The sequence below is a fragment of the Ptychodera flava genome, chromosome 17 (assembly GCF_041260155.1).
Source record: "Ptychodera flava strain L36383 chromosome 17, AS_Pfla_20210202, whole genome shotgun sequence".
NCBI classification, from domain to species: domain Eukaryota; kingdom Metazoa; phylum Hemichordata; class Enteropneusta; family Ptychoderidae; genus Ptychodera; species Ptychodera flava.
Window position 1 is genome coordinate 12,523,105 of NC_091944.1, and position 21,601 is coordinate 12,544,705.

At 37.3% G+C, this 21,601-nt stretch overlaps 2 protein-coding genes across 3 annotated transcripts; both read right to left on the bottom strand.

Moving 5' to 3' along the window:
- Nucleotides 1-425: 425 nt before the first annotated feature.
- Nucleotides 426-4,642, bottom strand: LOC139115483 (BAG family molecular chaperone regulator 1-like). 2 transcript variants are annotated; one of them, XM_070677621.1, is made up of 6 exons: nucleotides 4,515-4,642; nucleotides 3,597-3,731; nucleotides 2,353-2,435; nucleotides 1,756-1,869; nucleotides 1,329-1,436; nucleotides 426-1,018 (listed from the first exon to the last, which is right to left on the bottom strand). In XM_070677621.1, exons 1-6 carry the CDS (start codon nucleotides 4,630-4,632, stop codon nucleotides 884-886), a joined length of 693 nt encoding a protein of 230 aa, XP_070533722.1. In that variant the 5' UTR covers nucleotides 4,633-4,642; the 3' UTR covers nucleotides 426-883. The 2 variants fall into 2 exon arrangements, with proteins under 2 accessions (XP_070533722.1, XP_070533723.1); XM_070677622.1 differs by lacking the exon at nucleotides 3,597-3,731 and having other exon boundaries at nucleotides 4,515-4,592.
- Nucleotides 4,643-5,429: 787 nt separating this feature from the next.
- LOC139115479 (peroxisomal acyl-coenzyme A oxidase 1-like) lies at nucleotides 5,430-21,116 on the bottom strand. Its single transcript, XM_070677613.1, has 14 exons — nucleotides 20,890-21,116; nucleotides 16,830-16,992; nucleotides 15,814-15,977; nucleotides 14,669-14,776; nucleotides 14,331-14,450; nucleotides 13,530-13,645; nucleotides 12,214-12,383; nucleotides 10,992-11,154; nucleotides 10,181-10,371; nucleotides 8,408-8,569; nucleotides 7,725-7,830; nucleotides 7,208-7,354; nucleotides 6,465-6,671; nucleotides 5,430-6,079 (listed from the first exon to the last, which is right to left on the bottom strand). The coding sequence occupies exons 1-14, from the start codon at nucleotides 21,041-21,043 to the stop codon at nucleotides 6,017-6,019; spliced, it is 2,034 nt and encodes a 677-aa protein (XP_070533714.1). The 5' UTR covers nucleotides 21,044-21,116; the 3' UTR covers nucleotides 5,430-6,016.
- Nucleotides 21,117-21,601: the final 485 nt, after the last annotated feature.

Genomic DNA, 21,601 nt, shown 5'->3' on the forward strand with positions numbered 1-21,601 from the left:
TGTCCATGGACCTGAAATTTTGGGGCTTACAGCTTCATTTGAAGAATAATTAGAGCTTTTCGGTCATTGATGCATCTTAACAATCAGTATCAATGTGATACAGCACATTTTTCAGACCAACTTGCGTATACATGCACAATACTTATAGAAACAGACAGACAGACATTCTGAACTGGACATTATAGCTCTTGGGTACAATCCTATTATGACATGCCTATGTCAAAATGGTTGCTAATGATGGGCACCTTACTGGCTTCACCTCTGATGATTTTCAATTTTTAAAACAATCAGCATTTAAATTTATCAGTGATGATGTCCAAAATGCATATTAGCACACATTTATCACAAAATCTTTCCACACTCAACCAACAACAGCATGTTTATAGTCTTACATACACTCTGAAATGCCTATGTACACGACAGCGTTGTTTAAACGAAACATGTTTTTTTTAATGTCTTTAAAATGAACTGCTACACAAGTTTCTGTATTTGAAGCAGTGATTGATTGCAGTACAAATGAGACAATAATCGATAAAAAGCCCTGAATTATTTTGAAGATGATTGAAGACTACCGTACCAACACAGTTCAGTTCAATTGTTTTCTTTGCTCAAGATATTGTCTGTACAGGTCACCATGTCAACAGAGCATCTTCCATCATCATAAAAATTTCCAACTACACCTTACATTGTATTCTGCACATGGAGTAGTGTTTACTCACAGGTCACGTTGAGGTCATTCCTAGGTCATTGTATTCCCTGTGATGGATTTGGTCCTTGGCAGTTTGCTTATGCACATGATTTCAGTCGCAAACAAAACAATATCAAATTTCCATTCTCAGAGTTCAAAGTCTATGTCTTCTTAAACAAAGTTGTAAATTGCTGATCATAATGACTGGGTCTTTGTCATTCCGTCAGTAATCCTCGCTTTCAGTTCATCATTCCGATCCAGACACACTTGTATTCTCTTGATTAAATCTTTTTTATTACTGCGAACTGATCTCTGATCTTCTGGGACAGTCTGTAAAAGACAGCAATAAATATTATTATCATCTTCTTGTCATCACCATCACAATCATCATCATTATCAATGTCATCATCATCATCATCATTAGCAATACAATCAACATTAGTGACAGAAACATATCCTGGCATCGCTATAACAAATACCGATTGCAATACATAACTAAAAGGCACAGAACAAAACATCATAAAGAACTACAGTAGATATACAATATAAAATTTGAAATTCAAAACATTATTATTTACACGCAGACGTGACAGTTCTGAACTGTTCTTGATACACGCTACCATTAGACGATATACTTTACCATAGAATCTAATTTTTCCAGTATCCGCATGTACTCTTCATTACATATTGCAAGTCTTTTTAGTAATTTTGCATAGGCCTCTCGTATCAAGTTTTTCTGTAGAAAACCCTGGAGGTAAACAAGGAAAAAGAGAGACAGGTTATTGTTGTGACTTCCAGCTTAACATGAACAATAAATTCACTCCAAAATTATTTTCAACAAATAGTATGGGGAAATTTTCAAAAACCTGAATTGCGATGTTCAGAAGTTTATCTCAATGGTGGTACATTCTGCAATAAATAAATGAGACACACAAACTTTGAACTGTGTTACAACATGCCATTCAGCATGTATGGGGATTCAAATCCAATGAGACTGATGAAACCAAAGTCTGCTGATAATATCAGTCGGTTCATGTATCAAATCATACTTGGTAGCCAACATTCACCTTTTCAATGCCATCCAGTTCTTCTTCGACAGCTTTCTGTTTCTTTCCTGTGATTTCTGCTTTCTTCTCTTCTTCTGAAACCATGGATCGATTGGCATCTTCTTCTGGATTGGACTTAAAAATGTAAACACCACAAAACGCTAGCATGAAAACAAGTAACAGTATGTATATCAAACTGACAGAGTGTGTCATGCTGAATTGAATTGAAATTTGCCACTGACCCAGGGGGTATGCTTCTATCTACGTTACATATAGATTCATCTACAAGAATAAGGGCAACTACTGAGCATGGGCATCATATTTACAGTAAATATTGTAGTTGTGAAGGAATCCCTGCATGGCATATCCATTATGCACACCTTTTATTGATTTCTTATCCTGTGTTATCTTTGTTTTTAGTAGTATAACCCACTGATTGACAATTGTATTGTGAAATATTATTTCTTCTATTTTGGGCTCACAAGGGTAGATGTTTTCTTTGTGAAGAGAACCACAACGGCCAAAACAGTTTCACCACAGCCAGCACCAAGAATAACTGACACTGCAACCGACCTCTGACCTTGTGTAAATTTACCATACATGTTATGTGGAACACACCTTTCTTCCAATCATCATGACTTTACAGCCTTCTTTCAAACCAGCTGACAGAAGGCTTTGTTCTGGGTCACTCAGCGATTTGCCTGCAAACACAAAAGAGAAACAGACCCATCAAATTGAAAATATCAAAATATATTCTGCTATTTTTTTAAAAGTAAGAGAGATACAAAGTTCAACTACTCTTTATTTTTCACCTCAAAAAGCCAAAAAACACAATAAGGCAAAAAGTGAAAGGATCAAAAACAAAACTGCAAGAAAGCTTACAGAGGCAAAATTGCTTTCCATTTGTCCTGGAAGTGTTTGATTTTTCCATTCATTTTGGTAGTTTTTTCTTCTGACATAATAACACCTTGTACTTTTTAAATGAAAACACTAAGAGACAGTTTCTCAGTTCAAAACCAGATAGAGTATAAATTATATTTTACAATTATTAACCAATTAAGTAATTTGTTAATGTTATGGGGAAGGAAACCAAAATGGACATTTCAACAAGATACTAGAGGGGGGTTTCGTTAGACTTGCATTGTCAAGGTTCTCCTACAAGGGGATTTTGATAGGTGGGCCTTACTCTGTTTAAAGCAATCTATTCACATATAAATAACCATAGACAGTAGGGGGATGTATGAAATAACCATAAAAAAAGGATATATTAATTGTCACAGCAAAAGAATATGCAAATTCTACATTGTTATGTAAATTGTTGGCCCTCTGATTTTCCAAGCTGTGGAGAACACTGAATGTATATGATGCAGCAGTCAATGTAATCCCTGAGGGACCCCACCTTGGGCGATACGGGACAAATGTGGGGGATTGGACCGTGTTTGCCATGAAACTATGCCTGAGGGGGTGGGGCAGTTGCCTCATATTGATCCTCCTAGTTACTTTCACGGACAAGCGCAGAATTTAAGAATGCCTTACCCATTGTGGTGGGGGATTTACTAGTTTTAGGTGGGGATTTTCAAGATTGTCTTGCCCCAGGGGGTGGGGCATTTGACAAATTTCATAAGACTAATTTCCAAATCCCCCATTATGCCCCGAGGTGGGGAGGTTTGGAGTTAACATTGACTGCCACATAAATATGTATGTAAAAATCATGACACAAGTTCATGATGCATATTAAAATGAACATATTTGAAAAAAAAATTACAACAAAATCATACCATATGGATTACAAAATACCAAATAATACACACCAATATGAGCAATGTTAAATCCCCAGACAAGGGGTATGTGTCTCTCCCTACCTTTGTAAATTAGTTTCTGTGCATGAATTGGTACACCAGTGGCTTTTTTTGTCGCTTCGAGAAGATCAAGAACTGTCAGGTCACCGCTGGATCCATCTTCGATTTTAACTACTTCAATCTTGTGTTTATTTGAACCTAACAGTGTACAAATATCTAAAAATTCAGACTGTAGCCCGTCCCTGCCTCAACCTACAGCTGTATCCCCCTCCCCTCGATTTCCCATATACAAGATAACCAAGGGAGTGTTAGGGCTATGGATCATAGCTAGCAACGTAATTTTTTTAATGTTTTTAATGTATTCAATTCTATTTTAAACACTGTACCTCATCTTGGATGTATACTTTATGTGAGTGTGTGCAGTGTAATAGACTTAACGTATTATTGGTTAATTGCTGAATTGAGGTAGGGACTCCCTCCGTAGGGACTGCCTCCATGATTGACATAAAGCTTGTGGCACTGTTACTGGATACTACAGCAATCGCCCTAATGCATGAGACCAACATCCCGAGTGTGAAATCTTTCCACAGCGGACTTCGAACATAGAGGTGTTCGCCATAACTCCAAAGCCGGGCCCTGTGTGATACGGACAGAAAGTCTAGCCAGACAAAAGCCTGTTGTGCATCGGCGACTTGCATACACGCTGGGTATATCATAGAGGTAATAGCTATCTCACTAGTAGTATTACTACGTATCTCTCACTTGTCTACATCCATGCTCTTGACATGTAAGCTCATGAGTCATGTGAACATAGTATTTTGACTTTTGGGCGCCTGTTGACAAGTGTTGTCTCTCATGGTGGAAAGACTGTCTAGACTCGAGTAAGCCAATTCTGTCTGTCCCATTTGTGATTTTGACAAGACACATGAGGGCCTACCATGGCTGGTTAAGGCGGAATAACCAAGTATAGCCACTACCTACCGTGTGCAACTGTCACGCTAAACTTTTCCCAGGGCGCAGCCATGTTGTTTATGTTGATGTTGTTGCTGGTATCTTTTACAACATACCCTTCTCTAGGTGGCGCTGTGAGCAGGACCATTGAAAACAAAGATATCGCACTTTTTTCATTGTTGAGGGCGCTATACGATATACTTTACCTTTGCCTTTTCACTGTGTTCTGGTATGGCTTTCAGGCCGGGTCGGTATTATTACTATGTTATTATATAAAAGTTTTGATGTTACCATTCTGGCTATAGAGCTATTTTGATCCTGTCTGTTGTGCAATAGACCTTTTCCCGGTTATCCCACAATGCATTGTAGTGGCTATATCAAACACCGTATATAGGCTCAAAACAACAAAAACATACTGATTTGTGTTGTACAACGGATTGTTATTGAAGAACGGCACATATTTGCAATACCAAATAATGCCCCGTGTATAATCTAACCATCAGCGACGAAAATATAGGTCAGGGTGTAATCTGCCATAGAGTTCTATGAGTAACGTATCCTGCGTGTACCCTACAGCTAAAAAGTAACACACGCTTTGTATACCCTGGTGCACACTGCATCATGGAACCGGTAAAAGAACTATATGCTCTTTGCTTTTAGATTATTTCTGGACAAACCAGTCACATTGTTTAGCCATGATGACCACTCAATCCAATATCAAGCGGATAGGATGTTTTAAATTCCTGTGAATATTTTGTGTCAGTATAAAATACTCTCTAACAATGAGATCTAAATTAGCAAACTCTCTTATAATAGTTTCAATAATAATAATGCATGGTGTATTATCAAATAAAATGGTTAATAAAACCAAGCACTCTTTTGATCCCTCTTTTAATGATGAAATTATGCAAGTCATTTGTGAGTGCTAGCAGATAGAGACACACATTCAGTATCAAATTATAAGCTACATTTATTTCACTTTAAAATTACATTTCATGGTATATCTGCAATGCTAAATTTACATAATTAATGCTTACATCCATCATTATCATCTCAAGATGTAAGGTCAAAGTCGCTACATGGAAACTTTTCATATAAAAGGTAAATACAATTTTGTATGGGATGGTAAGATGAGATAAGCTCAGTGCATAGTGAGTAAAGATTTGCAGTTTGTTGGAGTTGTAATTCATTTCAAGATATACTGCTTCATACCAGGGACAACACTAATGATTATGTTAAATTACACTGAATTTTGTTTTGAATCTGTACAGCTATGACAAAATATGAAGTTTATCTACAGGATTGGTTACCAATGAAAATTTTCACTGCTGAAGTAATGTATATCTGCAGAATCCAAAATGAATCCCCTGCATTCATAAATCACTGTGAAACAATATCTGAATTATGACCGGGATGAAATTACATTTGCATTGGAATTGTTCCCAGTGTGTCTGATATCAACATTTGCACCATGTAGAATAGCAAAAGTTTGATTTCAAGTAATTCCCGCACTCAGCGTTGCCATGGACATATTAGAGTTTTGATCTCTTTCCTGCCAGCAGTGGTCTCAGGTATTTGTAGTATGAATCATGCACCTGTATGGACACAAAGAAACCAAGAATGAGAAATTCAGTCATTTTTGCACAGTTTGGTGCACTATCAATCATTACATTATTCTGAAAAATAAACGTCCAGTTAATACTAGACAATCATCATTATCTCAAAAAACAGCTAGTCCTATTCAACTGAGAATAATTTATTTCTATTCATACCATATGAATATGCATTAGTTAAATGAGGTCACATGATCCATTTCTTGACTTCCTGATACTGACAAATTCTCAGCTGGAACTGATTATACTTTTATGCTCTCACTAGCTTAAATATAAATCTCTTAATGTAAAGTTAATCAACCTGGCATAAATTATATGGGAACTGATGAGTATTATTAGAAAGCTTTCACCACATGAATCTCTTTACCTCCGTTTTGTTCAGTGATGACTGTTGAGCCCACTTGTACATGTTTTCGTAGACGTTTCCATCATATCTGCCAAGCTGAGAAGCCAGCATTTCATCAGGAATGTCCAAGGCGTCCACCAGAGCAACAGCATTGGGACGAAGAGTCGAAAGTACCGCACCAATCTGATTTGTCACCATGGCAAACTGTTTCCCAGTCATGTAACCGTCCTGGGAAAGAGAGAAACAGGATATCTAGCCATCATTATGAAGGTGAAGAGTAAAACCCATGAACCAATATGCATAAGAAACACACTAGTGACTGACCATAATGCCCAAAATAAAAAGATTTGTTTCTGGTTGGCGCGTGCCATTTCAGGACCTGCTTGTCATGTCTTTTTTTTTGTTACATAGTCATCAGTACAGCTATCCTTGATATCCCTGTTTTGCATTTCAAAAAATGGCGAAATGAAAATGAAAGTATCTTGCAGCCAGTGATAGAAGACAATAACTTTTGCATTGTTAGGAATAAAAAAAGAATATCGAATCATGACATCACTTTTGCTGAATATCAAGGACCAAAAATAATTTTATTTTGCCCAACTAAAGCACTCTCGCGTCTACTTGAAAATTTTGACGAGCAGGTAGCATTCAACAATGATTAACAATCTGAAAGATTATAAAGAAAGCTCAAAAGGCCATTGTACATGTCTTGCTGATTTCTAAAACCAATCCTTAATTTATGTTGTTAGGACATGTATTAATACCTGTAAGAAGTCTCCAGCGTTCTCTCTGATGCCATACAATGCATATAGGTGGCACAGACTGACTAGAACTTCCCTGACAGAGTCGGCCATCTCGGTTGCCATGGTGAATTGGATGTAACTCTCCACAGCGACATAATGACAGTGAGCCTGGAAGGCAGAAGATGCAAATGACTATTTCAAACAAAGATAAAGTCTATTGTACTATCAAAGCTTTATTAAAGAAATTCACTAATCTTCCAAAACTGTGCGAATAACTTCATGATTGATAATTTGAACATTAAAAAGTTTATACTATAAGGAAACTAGTCAATAGATTCACTAATTCTTTGTTTGCTCAACAGTGGTATCTAGTTTTGCTGAATTTTCTTGCAGAAACACGTTTGACGAGTAAACAGTTGACCAACGTTGATTAATGCAACTGTACACAAAAGGGCTGTCAGTGACTACTTCTCACACTCAAATGACTACATAAGCTGCTGATTGGCTGGTTAATGTCACATGATAATCACATGATTACCTGAGCAGCTTTGAGAAGCAGCAAGTGGGAGTTGTTCCATGCCAGGTATTCTGGTGTTCCTTCCATGATTTCTGTTTGGAGTTTCTCAGCGGCTTGGTAAATGAGACTACAGACCAAAAAAAAAACTTAATTTAGTGATTTCAAAACAATTTGGCAGAAAGATAAAAACTGATAGTATGTTTAATAGAAGGATAATGCATGAAGAGATACAGCAACAGCATCCTGGGAAGGTTCAATATCTGTACAATGACAATATGAACAGATGAAACAGAGTACAATCTCAATACAGTTATCCTTTGGGTCAAAGGTCATGATGGGGTTTTGTGGCACTTTGATAGCACTCAGGAGGTATTCACGATACAAAGTGCTGAAGTCTACACAGTGTTTTTCGTCAAAGTAATGTGTTCACATATGCCATTACTAAGGGTATTTACAATACATATAAAGGCATATCAACAGTTTGTTACAGTTGTTACATTTAATTTACTGTAAACTGTTAATGCGTTTCTTGAATCATGTTTGCAAGATTTCATGGAAAATATTTAGGATATCAAAGTACATGTACGATTGAATTTTCAATTCCTGTTCCTGGTATACAGAAAAGTAGTTCACTTCATCAAGTTTATTTTGGATTTGTTGGAAATACATTTGATATGATTTAGATCTAAAAGATGTTTTCTTACCTGCGAGCTCTGCATTCATACGCTTGCAATAATAAATCTAAATTACGCAGTTCAGATTCTGCCTGGGCCGGGCATCTCTTACTCTGCTTGGTTTGTAAGTACGACATCATCACTGGCAGTTTGGTGCCCACTGTAGCCTTGGCAACACATTTCATGAGATATCTGTAAAAGAATGACGGGGCAAAGAGTAATAGGTTTGGATGCTTTCTTCATATCATAGAAATCAGTGCTTGTCTAAGTCTGAGAATGCCTTAAAGGTATACTGCCACCTGTTCCAATTTTGCCACAGTTACGGTGGAAAGAGAAAATCTAACCAATCACAGATTTTAAGCGGGTGGCCGCTTTTTAAAAACAGCGCCCTCACATGGGCATTTTGAATACCAAGGAATGCCCCTTTGACCATATATGGGCATATTTAGATTACAAGTGACTGTATACCTTTAAATGACAAACAGGAAAAACATACATTGTATGCCCCCTAAGATATTGTTGAATTGTTCCAGTTAAGGTGAAGCACTACGAATTACGTCAAAATTAGGTTGTGGTGTCATTTTCTTGAAACTTTGCACAAATATTCTTGGAAGTTGTGCAAGTGCAAAAATGAAATAAAAAATGGGGGTCACAGCGCTCGTTTCCATGGAAACGGACGTTAAGATGGCGTCGTTAGAAATAAATAAAAATGATATAATTCACTTAAACTAAAGAAAGCAATTATAAAACGCTTAGCAAATGAGTTAATTTTAATAAATACCAAGGATTAAGATCCATATCTGTCGAATGTATAGTTTTCATGATGTTTGTAAAGAAATTTTAACATAAGTATCGATTACAAAATGACGATATCGAAATTATATCACTACATAATTTTCGAACTTTCTTCCTGTCACTTTGAATGGTGTCATTTTGACCAAACTTGGCGAATAAAATCCTGACATAATACCATTTAGTTTACACTTTTAATAAAAGGGTGTCACCACGCTACTTTTTACAATATCTCCACGTGAATGGGTAATATGTGCCATGTAAATGGGAGAGAAATGTTAATTTTGCGCTCATATTGAATAAAAACCAGCTTCCTAGGGGGTCAAAATATGACAAGGTTATAGGTCACATGTATTTCTAAGAGCCTGGGTCAAAAAATTAGGTAAAAGCGCAATTTCAACAATGACAGGTGATGTTAAATACATGCGCTACAAAATAACCCATTTGCGGCAGGCTGGAGTTAAATCTGCGCAGAAACGTTCTAAAGCGCGGGCGCGTCCGAATTCGTCGCCCTTTACCTTAAGCATGGCTGCTGCACTGTTCATGAATCTTACTTGATGTTGATATTTCAAAACTGAAGATCCTTTTCGACTATTGCGGCAACTGAACAGAAGACATATCAAATCAGATCGAATTACAAATAGGTAGTTTGAAATAGAAGTTCACAGAACATTGGGCACTATAACAACTACAAAAGAAAGCAAAACGAGTTGCTAAGCTGAATTGTCTTGATGTGCAGCGTGCTCAGAAGGTTATATCTGATTGGTCGATTGTGACTATTCACAGCAACTTCGGGAATCTTTTTGTATTATTTATTTATAACGGTAAGATTCAGCCACCCAATTGGACATCAGCTTCCGAGACGCTGCACATCTGCCCAAATCGTCAACTTAGGAATGCAATTGTTTATGAGCTCAAGCTGTATTATGACAACAAGAATTGTATTCCTGTACTGGGAAAAAAGTGCTTGACTATGGATCATGTTTTTATTTCGACAACATTGGAGATTACCTCGCAAGCTGTAGATACATGACAGTGTTTTCTCCTTCTCCAGTGATCGTCAAGGCAACATATGTTAGTAGATTGGGAAGGCCACTGGCTTCCGAGTAACCATGACCACCGCATGCAAGTCGGCATGATTCCGTCCCTGACATGACAGCATCTGTTATGAATGCCTTGATCCCTGCTGTGACTGCATGCATCTGTTGATCGTAAAGCAAATGATGAAATGATGGCATTTCAATAGAACTGAAGGTGTGTACACATTCCCTCTCACCTTCACACAGACACACGGACAGATAAACTTCCGCAGTGCATCACCTGAGTGCTGGAGTTATACTGCCCTAAAACCAAGGTACAAGATCTAAGCCTGAAGCACAACAGTTGTGCCGGTACAAATACAGTTAGACTCCACCTTCCACCTTGTTGAAGACCTGCGTTAATAGCCATAACTCAAACACAGAACATGCCCGGCAAAATACAAAACCATTCACAACAAGGTGATTATCAAAGATTATACATGTCTCTTTGAAAACAACAAACAACCAAGACAAGTATTATTGATGTACTTTAGAAATAACCATAACTTGCAATAAATAAATCTACTTTAAGAAGCATGGTTTGTTGAAATATCTTTTTGTTTGCATCACATTAGAAATATTTAAATCCTACATGATTTGAGAGTGTGTTATTAACTAAGTGGCAAGCAGTAAGACTAATATCCATGAAAGCTTCCACTAAAATACATTTTGATGTAAATTGTAGGAAAGTAAAAACAACTTCATATACAAATGCAAGATGCTGATTGGCTAAAGACACTGACCTCTGACAGAGAAGAGAAATTCCCAGCATTCAGCTGTTCTTTCATCCGTTCATTGAATTGCTGTATCCTCATTATTGTGAAGAGCAAGGAATACACTGTAGCCAGCTGTGGTAATAGCTTGTACTGCTGGGACAGGTGATCAAGTATCTGAATTTCCCTTTCCCTATGGAAGGAAAATTCAAAACAGGAACGATGTCAGGAAGCATTATCGGTGTAAGGACTCATTTCACAATAGTCGATCATTGTACTTCACAAGATCTAACAAGACGTCGCACATTCAGCTGTTCAAATGATTTGCATATATCTTGCATCTCAAGACATCATTTGGAATCAACACTGTACCACCGCAAAAAAGAAAGTTACTATCTTTTGACATTATTTTGGTTATTATTTTTCATGTCAACAACTATTCATGTTGTACATAAAATTCTTCAATAACTTAATTTATGGTACATATCAAAAATTACAGAATCACCATATTTACATAATTATGTTAGAGCTCTAATGATTAATAATTCAATGTTTCAGTGAGCAGAACAACATCAATAATTTCTCACATGAAACAAAAATAATTGCTAAGATGAAAATCTCTGCATGATGTCATAGGTCACTAAGCATTCCTGGCTCAATCGCCAATCTGTTCACTCCCATCCTAGTGAACAGGTCCACACCAACCACTGATAACAATGGATTTGGGACAAACTATATGCTCGTAATTCACCTCTAAAGTGAAAGACTTTAACTTTTGCTCAAATTTTCAAAAATGAAACTTTCAACCATTCTCTTATCAAATCAGTGATGAAAATTGGGGAGGGGGTGTCACCGTGCAAAGTTTGTAACTGGAGAAATGAATTACCCTACATTTTGCGATATTTGAAATTGAAAATGGCCGCCATCCTTGTAATAATGAGTGAAAAATAAAATTTTGGATTCTTGAAAAACTAAGACACTGAAAGTTTTTCTTTCCCTAAGAGCTTTAAAGTGAGCCCCAATTAGTTGTAGATCAGAAAAGAAGTGTAGAAATTTGAGAGTCTGAATATCTGTCCCCGAGGCGTGTTCTACCTTAAAACAATGTGTGTACAACTGCTTTGGGCTTACTCTATTTTGTATTACTTAAACAACATGACATTTACAAACATGCAGACATAGGAAACATTTTTTCCAATATCACATGACAGTTAGGTAATAAAAAGCAGTCAGAGGTCAGAGACATCAACCTTACCCAGGTTTTAGTTCACTTTGCCTCCTGATGGCGCTGTACCTGACTGCGATAGTGACTGCAGCTGCAAATCTTTTTGTAGAAAACGGCATAAAGGCAACTCTGGTTTGAACCATGGTACCGTATGCCAGTCGAGCATTAGGAGACGTGACGTACTGTCCATTTGGAAGAACCTGTAAATTTTGATAACATCCTACCAGATTCAGTAATTACAGAAATACTTAAAAAACAGCAATTATAATGAAAAGAAATTAGAAAATGAATAACAAATAAATACAATAAACTCAATAAGGGTTACACAGAGCTCAGCTCAGCTCTTGCTCAATTTTAATATAATTGGAATTTTCTGAAAGAAAACTTTTGATTGACAAGAGGATATAGATTCTGTTTCTTGTTATGTGCATATATCGGTATACACTGCTCATGTCACTGACAAAATGTTTACACTTGCTGGAACAAACGAACATCAGTAACTGCCGCAATTACTGGTAGCTATGTTTCACTGGTGCCATGTTATGGGTTGGATGTGTCTAATGAGGTTACGATATGATGAAAATACCACAAAGGCTGCACAAGAACATTAACGCAGTATCACCTGACCCTATGGGGGGAGATATGCATAGCGCTAATGTCCAAATTTGGAGTGTTTTTATAATTTCCTTATTAGGTATGTCTCGCATTCACGACCAGGGAATAAAACGAGCCAAGCATTGACCATTTTTGCAGAATGTCATCATGCCAAGATTCCCCGGCACAAACGCTGTAGGTTCGAAATAATTTCCATATGAAAAGATACCTTACTTGAGGTGTGAACTGACTGTCAATCGGTGATTGCTCTACAAATATCACGGGCGGTGACATATTCACAAACATTGTGATGTTTTGTTCTACTTGATCGGTAGTTTATTAACTCTCTGGGGAGTCATAAGCCATTAATTCGGTAACGCGGAAATTTTCCACGTTCAGGGGATTAGCCTAGATACATGGTTTGTGCCGGTCAATCCCCTCATGACAACAATTTTTCTTCTGATTTATAGCACATTAAACGTCAAACTCAACTCTTTGATGCACTTCTGAAAGCCTGAACAGTTACAATACAAAGGATGTCACATATTCTCACAAACGTTGCAAGTGAACATGAATTGGCACTCACGCAGTACTGCACTTGGGCTGCCTTGAAACAGTCAATGTTACAGAAACTGCTTCATACAGCTTCTTTATCACAAGCAAAATTTTATTGTTTACCACGGTAGATACATCATAAGATTTGTTATAATGGTGCATATATTTGTAGTATATATCATTCTGTATTACATTACCTTGGCATATTTCATCAGCATGTTTTCTCTGGGAATGCAAACATGGTCAAATTTCAAAAAGCCATTATCACTGCAATTGTAGCCCAATTTGGGACCAATATCCCCGGCTGTGATTCCTGAAATAAAATAATGAGCAGTCATAGAAGAGCAAGATTATATGAAAATTACAATCATTCAGAAACGTTGCATTACATGCTTGTTTTCATTACCGTCAAAATTATAATTACAGACCTTGTTTTATACACTTGCAGAATTCAATGTCACCTCAACAATCGTGACCTTTGACCCCACTACCTGCACTGGAATTGCCAGTAACCACTACTTTGCAAAATATTGGTATTTCATTCAGTGTAAGACATTCATTGAATATTAAAACCAGACATCTTGGAAGGTAAACATTGAAATGCTGCCTGCACAAGGTAGAATAGTACCTGCCCTGATAATTATGCATGACATGCTGCATGCTGGGATGCGGTTCCTCTGATCTCAACGAACCAGACATCAGATATTATTCCACCTGTTCATTGGCAAGGAAAGCGTAAAATTTCAGCTGCGTGGTAAAAGATTTACTTTCCTTGGGTAGCCAGGCAGGCCAGCCAATGGTAGTCATCATTATTTCCACCAATCATCATTCTTGTAACATAGACCAGTAGTTACTTCGTACGTCCCAATCATGATAACTGTATCATATACTTGCTCTAAAACACTCTAAAAATCATTACAAATACAGTATGACTGTCACTAGATGTCACAATGCATGATGGGATTTCTTCAATTTTTGATCAATCTGTGTCATATTACCTGGCATTAGTCTATGGTCTTCAAGACTCCTTAACTGTACAATAAATGGATGAACACCATGACATTGACCTAGGCTGTATAACTGGGCCATGACAACCGCATGGGTAGACGTTTTACCACCTACAAAATATATAGCCAAACAAAAGTGTTATTAAAGTTGGTACATGTAGAAAAGTTTAACCAAAACAGAGGAATCATATGATTAGAGCCTCTGATGTTTACTCTTGATTTGGAAACAGAATGGTTGAAAGTTTCATCAGTGAAAGTTTGAGCAAAAGTTGATGTCTTTGACATTCGAGGTGCGTACTATCTGAACTGAAATACAGATAGTTACTCACTCCATCCAGGCCACCATTTCATCGCGGTCAATGTTGGTGTATTGATGACGAATACTTCCTTCTCAACATCATAGGTTGCTGTGGTTTCCAAACCCCTGATGAAAGTTCCTGCCAAATCAATATGGAAATTCAATGCAAGTCAGTGCAGATCACGTCATTGTTCATGAGAAAAAGTTCAGCTCATGTATGAATAACTTTGTTTATAATTCATATCACTGAGAATTTCCGGGGCACACAAAACACTTTGTTGAGAACAGTCTATTCACTTGACTATTTTTTATATTATTTCTCAAATTGTAGAGGGTCTCTCTGAGATTGAGCTATCATTGATTCAGTTCTCATAATGTATTGTCCACGACCATTACAGAATAGAAACTAGGCTGTTTAAGAGGTCAAGGTCAGGTCAGCGTCTCAACACACTTCACTGGTACAATGGTATGAAATACATAGATTCAGGGTTTTCTCTTGACTGTGCGATTGTGCAAATTGCATATATCAAGCCATTGTCTGCCCTGAAAAAGTTACTGACAGCGCAGAAATCGCACACAAAACACAGCAAGCAAAGAGGTCCACATACTAATACGGTATATGAGGGTGACCCAAGCGCACAGTGCAGCAAACTGTATGTATCAATGACAGAGTTCTGTAAAATTCCAGGTTTAGCATTGCAGGAACACTTATAGCAATACAACACAGTTGGTTGATTGGCACCACGGGCATCAGTGCAATATTTCATGGATTTAAACCCCTAAATTTTGACAGAATCGTGTCCAAGGGAATAAATATGTCAAATCCTGAGTCAGGGAAAATTGTGGGTGACAAATTGACAGAAAATAGAGAGCAGCCGAGCACATCACAAGGTGACAAACATCATGATGTCGATGTTGGTACGCGTGCTACATGCGACATAGAAGACAAAACTGAACAGGGTGACGATCATAACAATATTGAGGAAGCCCTTCCAAGGAAGGCAAAATCAACATCAAAAGCGACTGCCCCCTAAAATGTCAAGTCTTCCCCTAATTTTGATGAATGGGGTAGAAAGTGCCCCTTTCAATGAACATGCAGGGAAAAAACTGTAGATTCATAAGGAACATTCAAGTTCAAAGTTTTCCAAAGCTTTCTAAATGATCACATTGGATTACCATGTCCAAGTTCAGTCTGAGCATAGGTGCCGACAATGTGGAAATTCTTTGCCAGTGGCAGCCATTTATTCTTCTGTTCTTCAGTGCATTGGTTTTCAAGTGTTGTCGTAAACATCAAATAAGTCAGCGAAAGCGCATGATCTCCTCGCAGCCTCACTGCAGCACTGAAATATACCCATGGGTGGATAGATTGCAATAAATACATAGACAGACAGACAGAGAGATAGAAAGTTAATAATTATATATCATTGGATAGAAAGCAATGTTTTCCTTGCATTTCAGAACTTGCAAACAATAACAAATAGATCAGCCGAGGATTGAGAAATTTTCATATACAGGGTCTGTTAATTTTAAACTCTTTACTTTTTGAGTTACAAATCTTATGTCTCTACACACAACAGGTTTAGAATATGCTTGAAAGTGTTGCAAGGTAGAAACTCTGTTTTAAAATTTTCATTGGCAAGGGGGATAGTAAGTCACCAGAAATTTGTTGAGGCAAAATGGAATGCAGGGAGGGATTCTGTTGTGTCCCACAACATCAGTATTTTGCTCGTCTACGACTTGCGTTGACTAATTGTTAAATGTGTGATTTCTGTCATGTACTGTTATTGTGAAAATTGTAAATTAAAAAATAAAGAGCAGCTGCTATTTTGAAATTTCACATTTCAATGACCACTAGGTTTCATTCACCATTGCAAAATAAAATTGTTCAAAGTTTTTTTGAGAAAATTACAGTACACTTAAAGATTTCAAACGTCTTGTATTTTCAAGATGCATACTAATTACATTAAGTATAGTAAACTGTCAAATGTTACTGGGATATACAAATTATCTGTGGACATTCCCTACTCACAGTAAAAAATGCCAGTTGAGTGTTCCTCAAAACAGTATATTACGGTAACAACCATTTGAAAATATCATAATTTTACAATAATAATAATATAATATATGAATTTTATTACAATATTATGTTTTATAACATTCAAATAAAATCACTCATATCAGAGTATACTTACTCCCTGAACCATTCCTTCTCTTCCGGATCTGACAACTTCAGTTCAATTATCTTCTGTTCCGTTAGAACACCATTTCTCACTGCCATGCTGTACTGGTCATCTCGGGTCAAAAATGCTGGGTCAATCTTTCTTTGAAGTTGAGGATCATTCAATGCCAAAGCCTCTGTGTTAATAAAATCAAAATTACACGCAAACCTGTTGTAGCCGTCACTTTAACAGGGAGTTCACCTTTATAGTGGTCACTTCAAGGTAACCTCATGAGATTTGACACACTACAGACCCTTTTACAGAGAGCGGGCCATCTCCGTGGTCAGTGGCCACCTGTAAATGCTTTGATTTGGAGACAGAATCTGAGTATATTGATAAACAAATGAAATGATAGTGAATATTAGTACTGAAAATGAAAGATTGCTTTCACACATTCCACATGAGCATTTATTCTCCAGAAATGAAATCACAAATTTTATTAGACTTACAATGGTACTGTTTAGCAATACACTGGTCTTATCCCATATTCAATATTCAGAACATCACCTACCCAAAAAAAGTAATACCACAACCATTCTTCTACAGGTCATTTTCTACACATAGTAGTCACTTTTTCTTGGTCTCTTGAGTGACAACTATGCACTATACACAGGTTTGACTGCAGCATTCTTATCACTGAAGGGTATTGCATTTTATGATACTCAATATTCATGAATCCAAAAAAATGATTTACTTACATCAAATATAAACAATTTTTTCATATTTCATATGATTATATGCAGAATGCTAAGATAACTGTAGATTAAATGCATTATATGAAATGTTATTATATACCAGCAATTATTATTATTGTTGTTGTTGATGTTGTTTTAATGATTGATCTTAACAACATCAAGAATAACAATAATAATCGCTGGTATATAATAACATTTTCATAGAATGATTGATCTTCAAAATATTCTAAATGAAAATGTACACAATAAGGAGACACAAGGACGTCATTTGTTCCTACTATGAGTATGAGATTGCAGATGGAGGGACTGTATTAAATTAAAAGCAGATTGGCACATGTATATATAAGAGATACGGTTGCTATCAAAATGGCCTATCACTGACTTGTAACTTGTGTGTTGTTTTGTTACGTGTATTTGCATACAGACATTGTCATAGATAAGGACTGCAGAACAGTAAAAGATTGACCTATGCATGGAGGTAATACAACCGTTTTCAGAATTAGAGCGCGAAGCCACTGCAGTGAACTGCAATAAAACTGCTCACACTAATTAGTTTCAGTTGAAATAAAAAAGATTTGTACATGGACCAGTGCATGGTAATGTTACATTGTATCTTAATCTTGAACACAGGGTGCCAATCGTAAACTCTCATTTCCAACTCGAGCCTCAGACAGAGCTAGTTTTGCCTTTGTACAAGCAGACATTTTGGTCTTTATCAAGTAGCCTTGTTCGACACAAAGTGGCCACGGCTACAGCTGAAACTAATTAGTGTAAGCAGTTTTATTGCAGTTCACTGCAGTGGCTTCGCGCTCTAATTCTGAAAAGGGTTGTAACCATGTGTGGTCCAACTGATTACAATCAGATGTAGAGATGGCAACGTTGCCACCTTTGCTTGTTCTTTGCCGTTCTCGTCAGCTGTTTCACCTAACTACATCTGAACCACCGCAATAGAAGATCCCTTCAAATCTCACACTTTGCAAGAGCCAATCAGGTAACTGCAGTTCGTAACAATTGGCAGTTGTAAACCTCTTTCTGATTTGTCAGCTGTTGTGGCTTGTGTACAAATTTGAATGCAATATCCTATTGCTGTAGCTCAGATGTAGTGTGGCGACTAGCAGCTGACAAGAACAGCAAAGAGCACGTGGCAATGTCTATAGCCATTTCTACATCTCTAATTGTGTGCTATCTTATGGTCTTTTTCAAAGTTTGTACTTTCATCTGAGTCTGAGCTGTGCTTCTATTCAAAAATCAGCTGAGGACAAGCAGTTAAGGTGTAACATGGCAAGCCAAAAGTCGCAAAATTCAAAAAACAACTGTGTGTTCCTAATTTGATATTTGTATTTTAAAATTTAATGTTTATGTTCATAAAAAACATGCTGTTATTCTATAATTTTGATAATTATATTTATAAATTTTGTTAATGTTTAAAAGTTATTTTTACGTTTATGAATTTAACTGTCTATATGTAAAAAGCCATTCTTATATTCATACATTCCATGTTTTTGTTCATATATTCTAATTTCATTTATGTTTGTGCTGATAAATTTTATGTTTCTCTTCATGCAGCATTTCTTCCGTGCGTACATTCCATGCTTGTGTCCTTGAAGAAGTCAGTTGTTTGTTCATAGAACCAATTTACACGATCAGAAGAAGAATTTTATGTTCATTTCCACCTTTTAACACTGGCTGGCTCTCTGGTATCAGTGGTAGGTGGCATCGATGGCAGAAGTCTCAATGGTACTGAAACTGTCAATGTACCATTGCAGAATAGCTTCTTACACCTCCCAACACCGCTATTAGCCAATTTTCTGGTGCAGTCACAGGGAACTCTGACTGAATAACAGTAAACAAGTTAATAAAAAATAGAAAAATATCAAAAAAAGACAAACTGTCAAAAAAATTAGAATAAACAAAACAAGCAAAAACAAACAAGACAAGCAAATAAACAAATGACTGACAGATCAATTATGAGACTAAAAACGATCAAAAAAGAAAAAGTAGAATAAACTAAAACAAACAAGTAAACAAGCAAACAAACAAACGACTGAGGGATCAATTATGAGACTTCAATGAAACAGACTAGATTCATCTTGCTATGGCATTGGTCTGTCCCCTCTATATACTGTATGGCCCGTCCTACAATTGATCCCTTGGTCGTTTGTTTGTCTGCTTGTTTACTTCTTTGTTTTTGTTTATTCTTCTTTGTTTTCTTTTTTGGCTGCTTTTTCTATTTTTTTAATTTTTCTGTTTTTTATCTACTTGTTTACTGTTATTCAGTTAGAGTTCCCTGTGGTGCAATAACAAACTGAACTTATCCAGCATTTGATTATTGTTCTTAAAAATAATTAGGAGATTTCCTGATTAGACAATTCATGGAAGTTTGTGGAAATATAGATTGAAGGTATACTGTCACCTGTTCCAATTTTGCCACAGTTACCATGGAAAGAGAAAATCTAACCAATCACAGATTTAAAGCGGGTGGCCGCTTTTTAGAAACATCACCCTCAAATGGGCATTTTGAATACCAAGGAATGCCCCTTTGACCATATATTGGCATATTTAGATTACACTGGTGTCTGTATACCTTTAAGTGATCATAATTTGTGAACTGCAATGGGTAGAAATAGAAAAAACATGTTTACATCTTTTCAAAACAGAATTTTTATAAGATGTGACAGTTACAAACTTATGCATGAACCTCATTTCTGACAGAACCATTTCTTATCAAAGAAGTGGAACAGATTTTTTCTGCTTTTCCAAGCATTTCACGAAAAGCAAAAAGATCTGCAACAGGAGATGGGATTCAATTTCCTTCATCTCGCTGTATTTTATACCGAACTGTGGTGTTTGCTGAAAGCCTTTACTGGAATGTTCTTATCCTTATGATGGTGTTTTAATGTTTACTTGTAACACTTGGCGTATCTCCATACCACTCTCTGCATCTCTCTCTCTCTCTCTCTCTCTCTCTCTCTCTCTCTCTCTCGTAAGTAGTGCTCTGTGTCAGTGTGCGTTGTAATAATGACCGATTGATTCGTTTGATTGATTGATTGATTGATTGATTGAATGATATTATTGTTGACACAGAAAATGAGAAAGTGTCACACAACTGAAGTGACAAGGGAATCGTAGGGTTGAGGGCATGGAGGTAGCTACCTCCATGCAATGGGGGACTGTTCAGAGCCTAAGGAAAGCTCTTTTACTTCACATTTAAATGCTTGCGTCCATTTATCTTGAGTCAGGTTTACAGTATTACAACGCCGCCGCAAACCGTGAGCCAAACGCCTGAGTTGCATGCATAAACTTCACCGGCCGATTGTCATCAGCGGCGGCGACCTTACCCAAAAACCGACGTCGTCTGGTTCGGTCCCGTCCTCCGTCCTTCAAATACGTCAGCTGGACTGGGTCAAAAGTTGCATTCCCTCTCTCGTGTACCAGGTCGTTGTTTACGTCCAACTTACTGGGTATTGTTTGTTTTAATACATCGACGGACATGTCTGTATCAGGTGTTTACTTACACACAGTCTCGGTTTCTACTTCTATCTCAGACATGACGTCATCGTGTCAAAGGGCAGCAAGCAGACTACCTAAGCCAGTAAAATTTTGATAGACAATGCGAGTTAAAACCACAGGCGCTGGGCTCGCCCATAGGTGCCTGGCATTGCCAGTGTCGAGAAATGGGTCTGTGTATACCACACGGGCAATGCCAGGCACCCGTGGGCTCGCCGCTTCACGAAGCCCTAAAATCTTTTCCTGTTGGCGCAGGTCTTTGTCATTTGGTAGTTCCATGATCTGATGATCTGTGTCATAGGGGTTTCGAGAAGCCTAGCGCCCGGGCGCGCGCATGTGGTTAACACCACAGTCAACAGTGGTCACGGGGACAGGACTCTCAAATTTTTAGAATTCTTTTCTGGTGTACCATTTGCATGTCGACTCAACTCCCTTTAAAACTCTTGCATACAAGTAAAGTTTTCACGGTCTTAGGCTTGCGCATTCTCAAACACCTCTGGAGGTGTGGGGGGGGGGGAATTGGAGAATATGGGTATGTTTGGG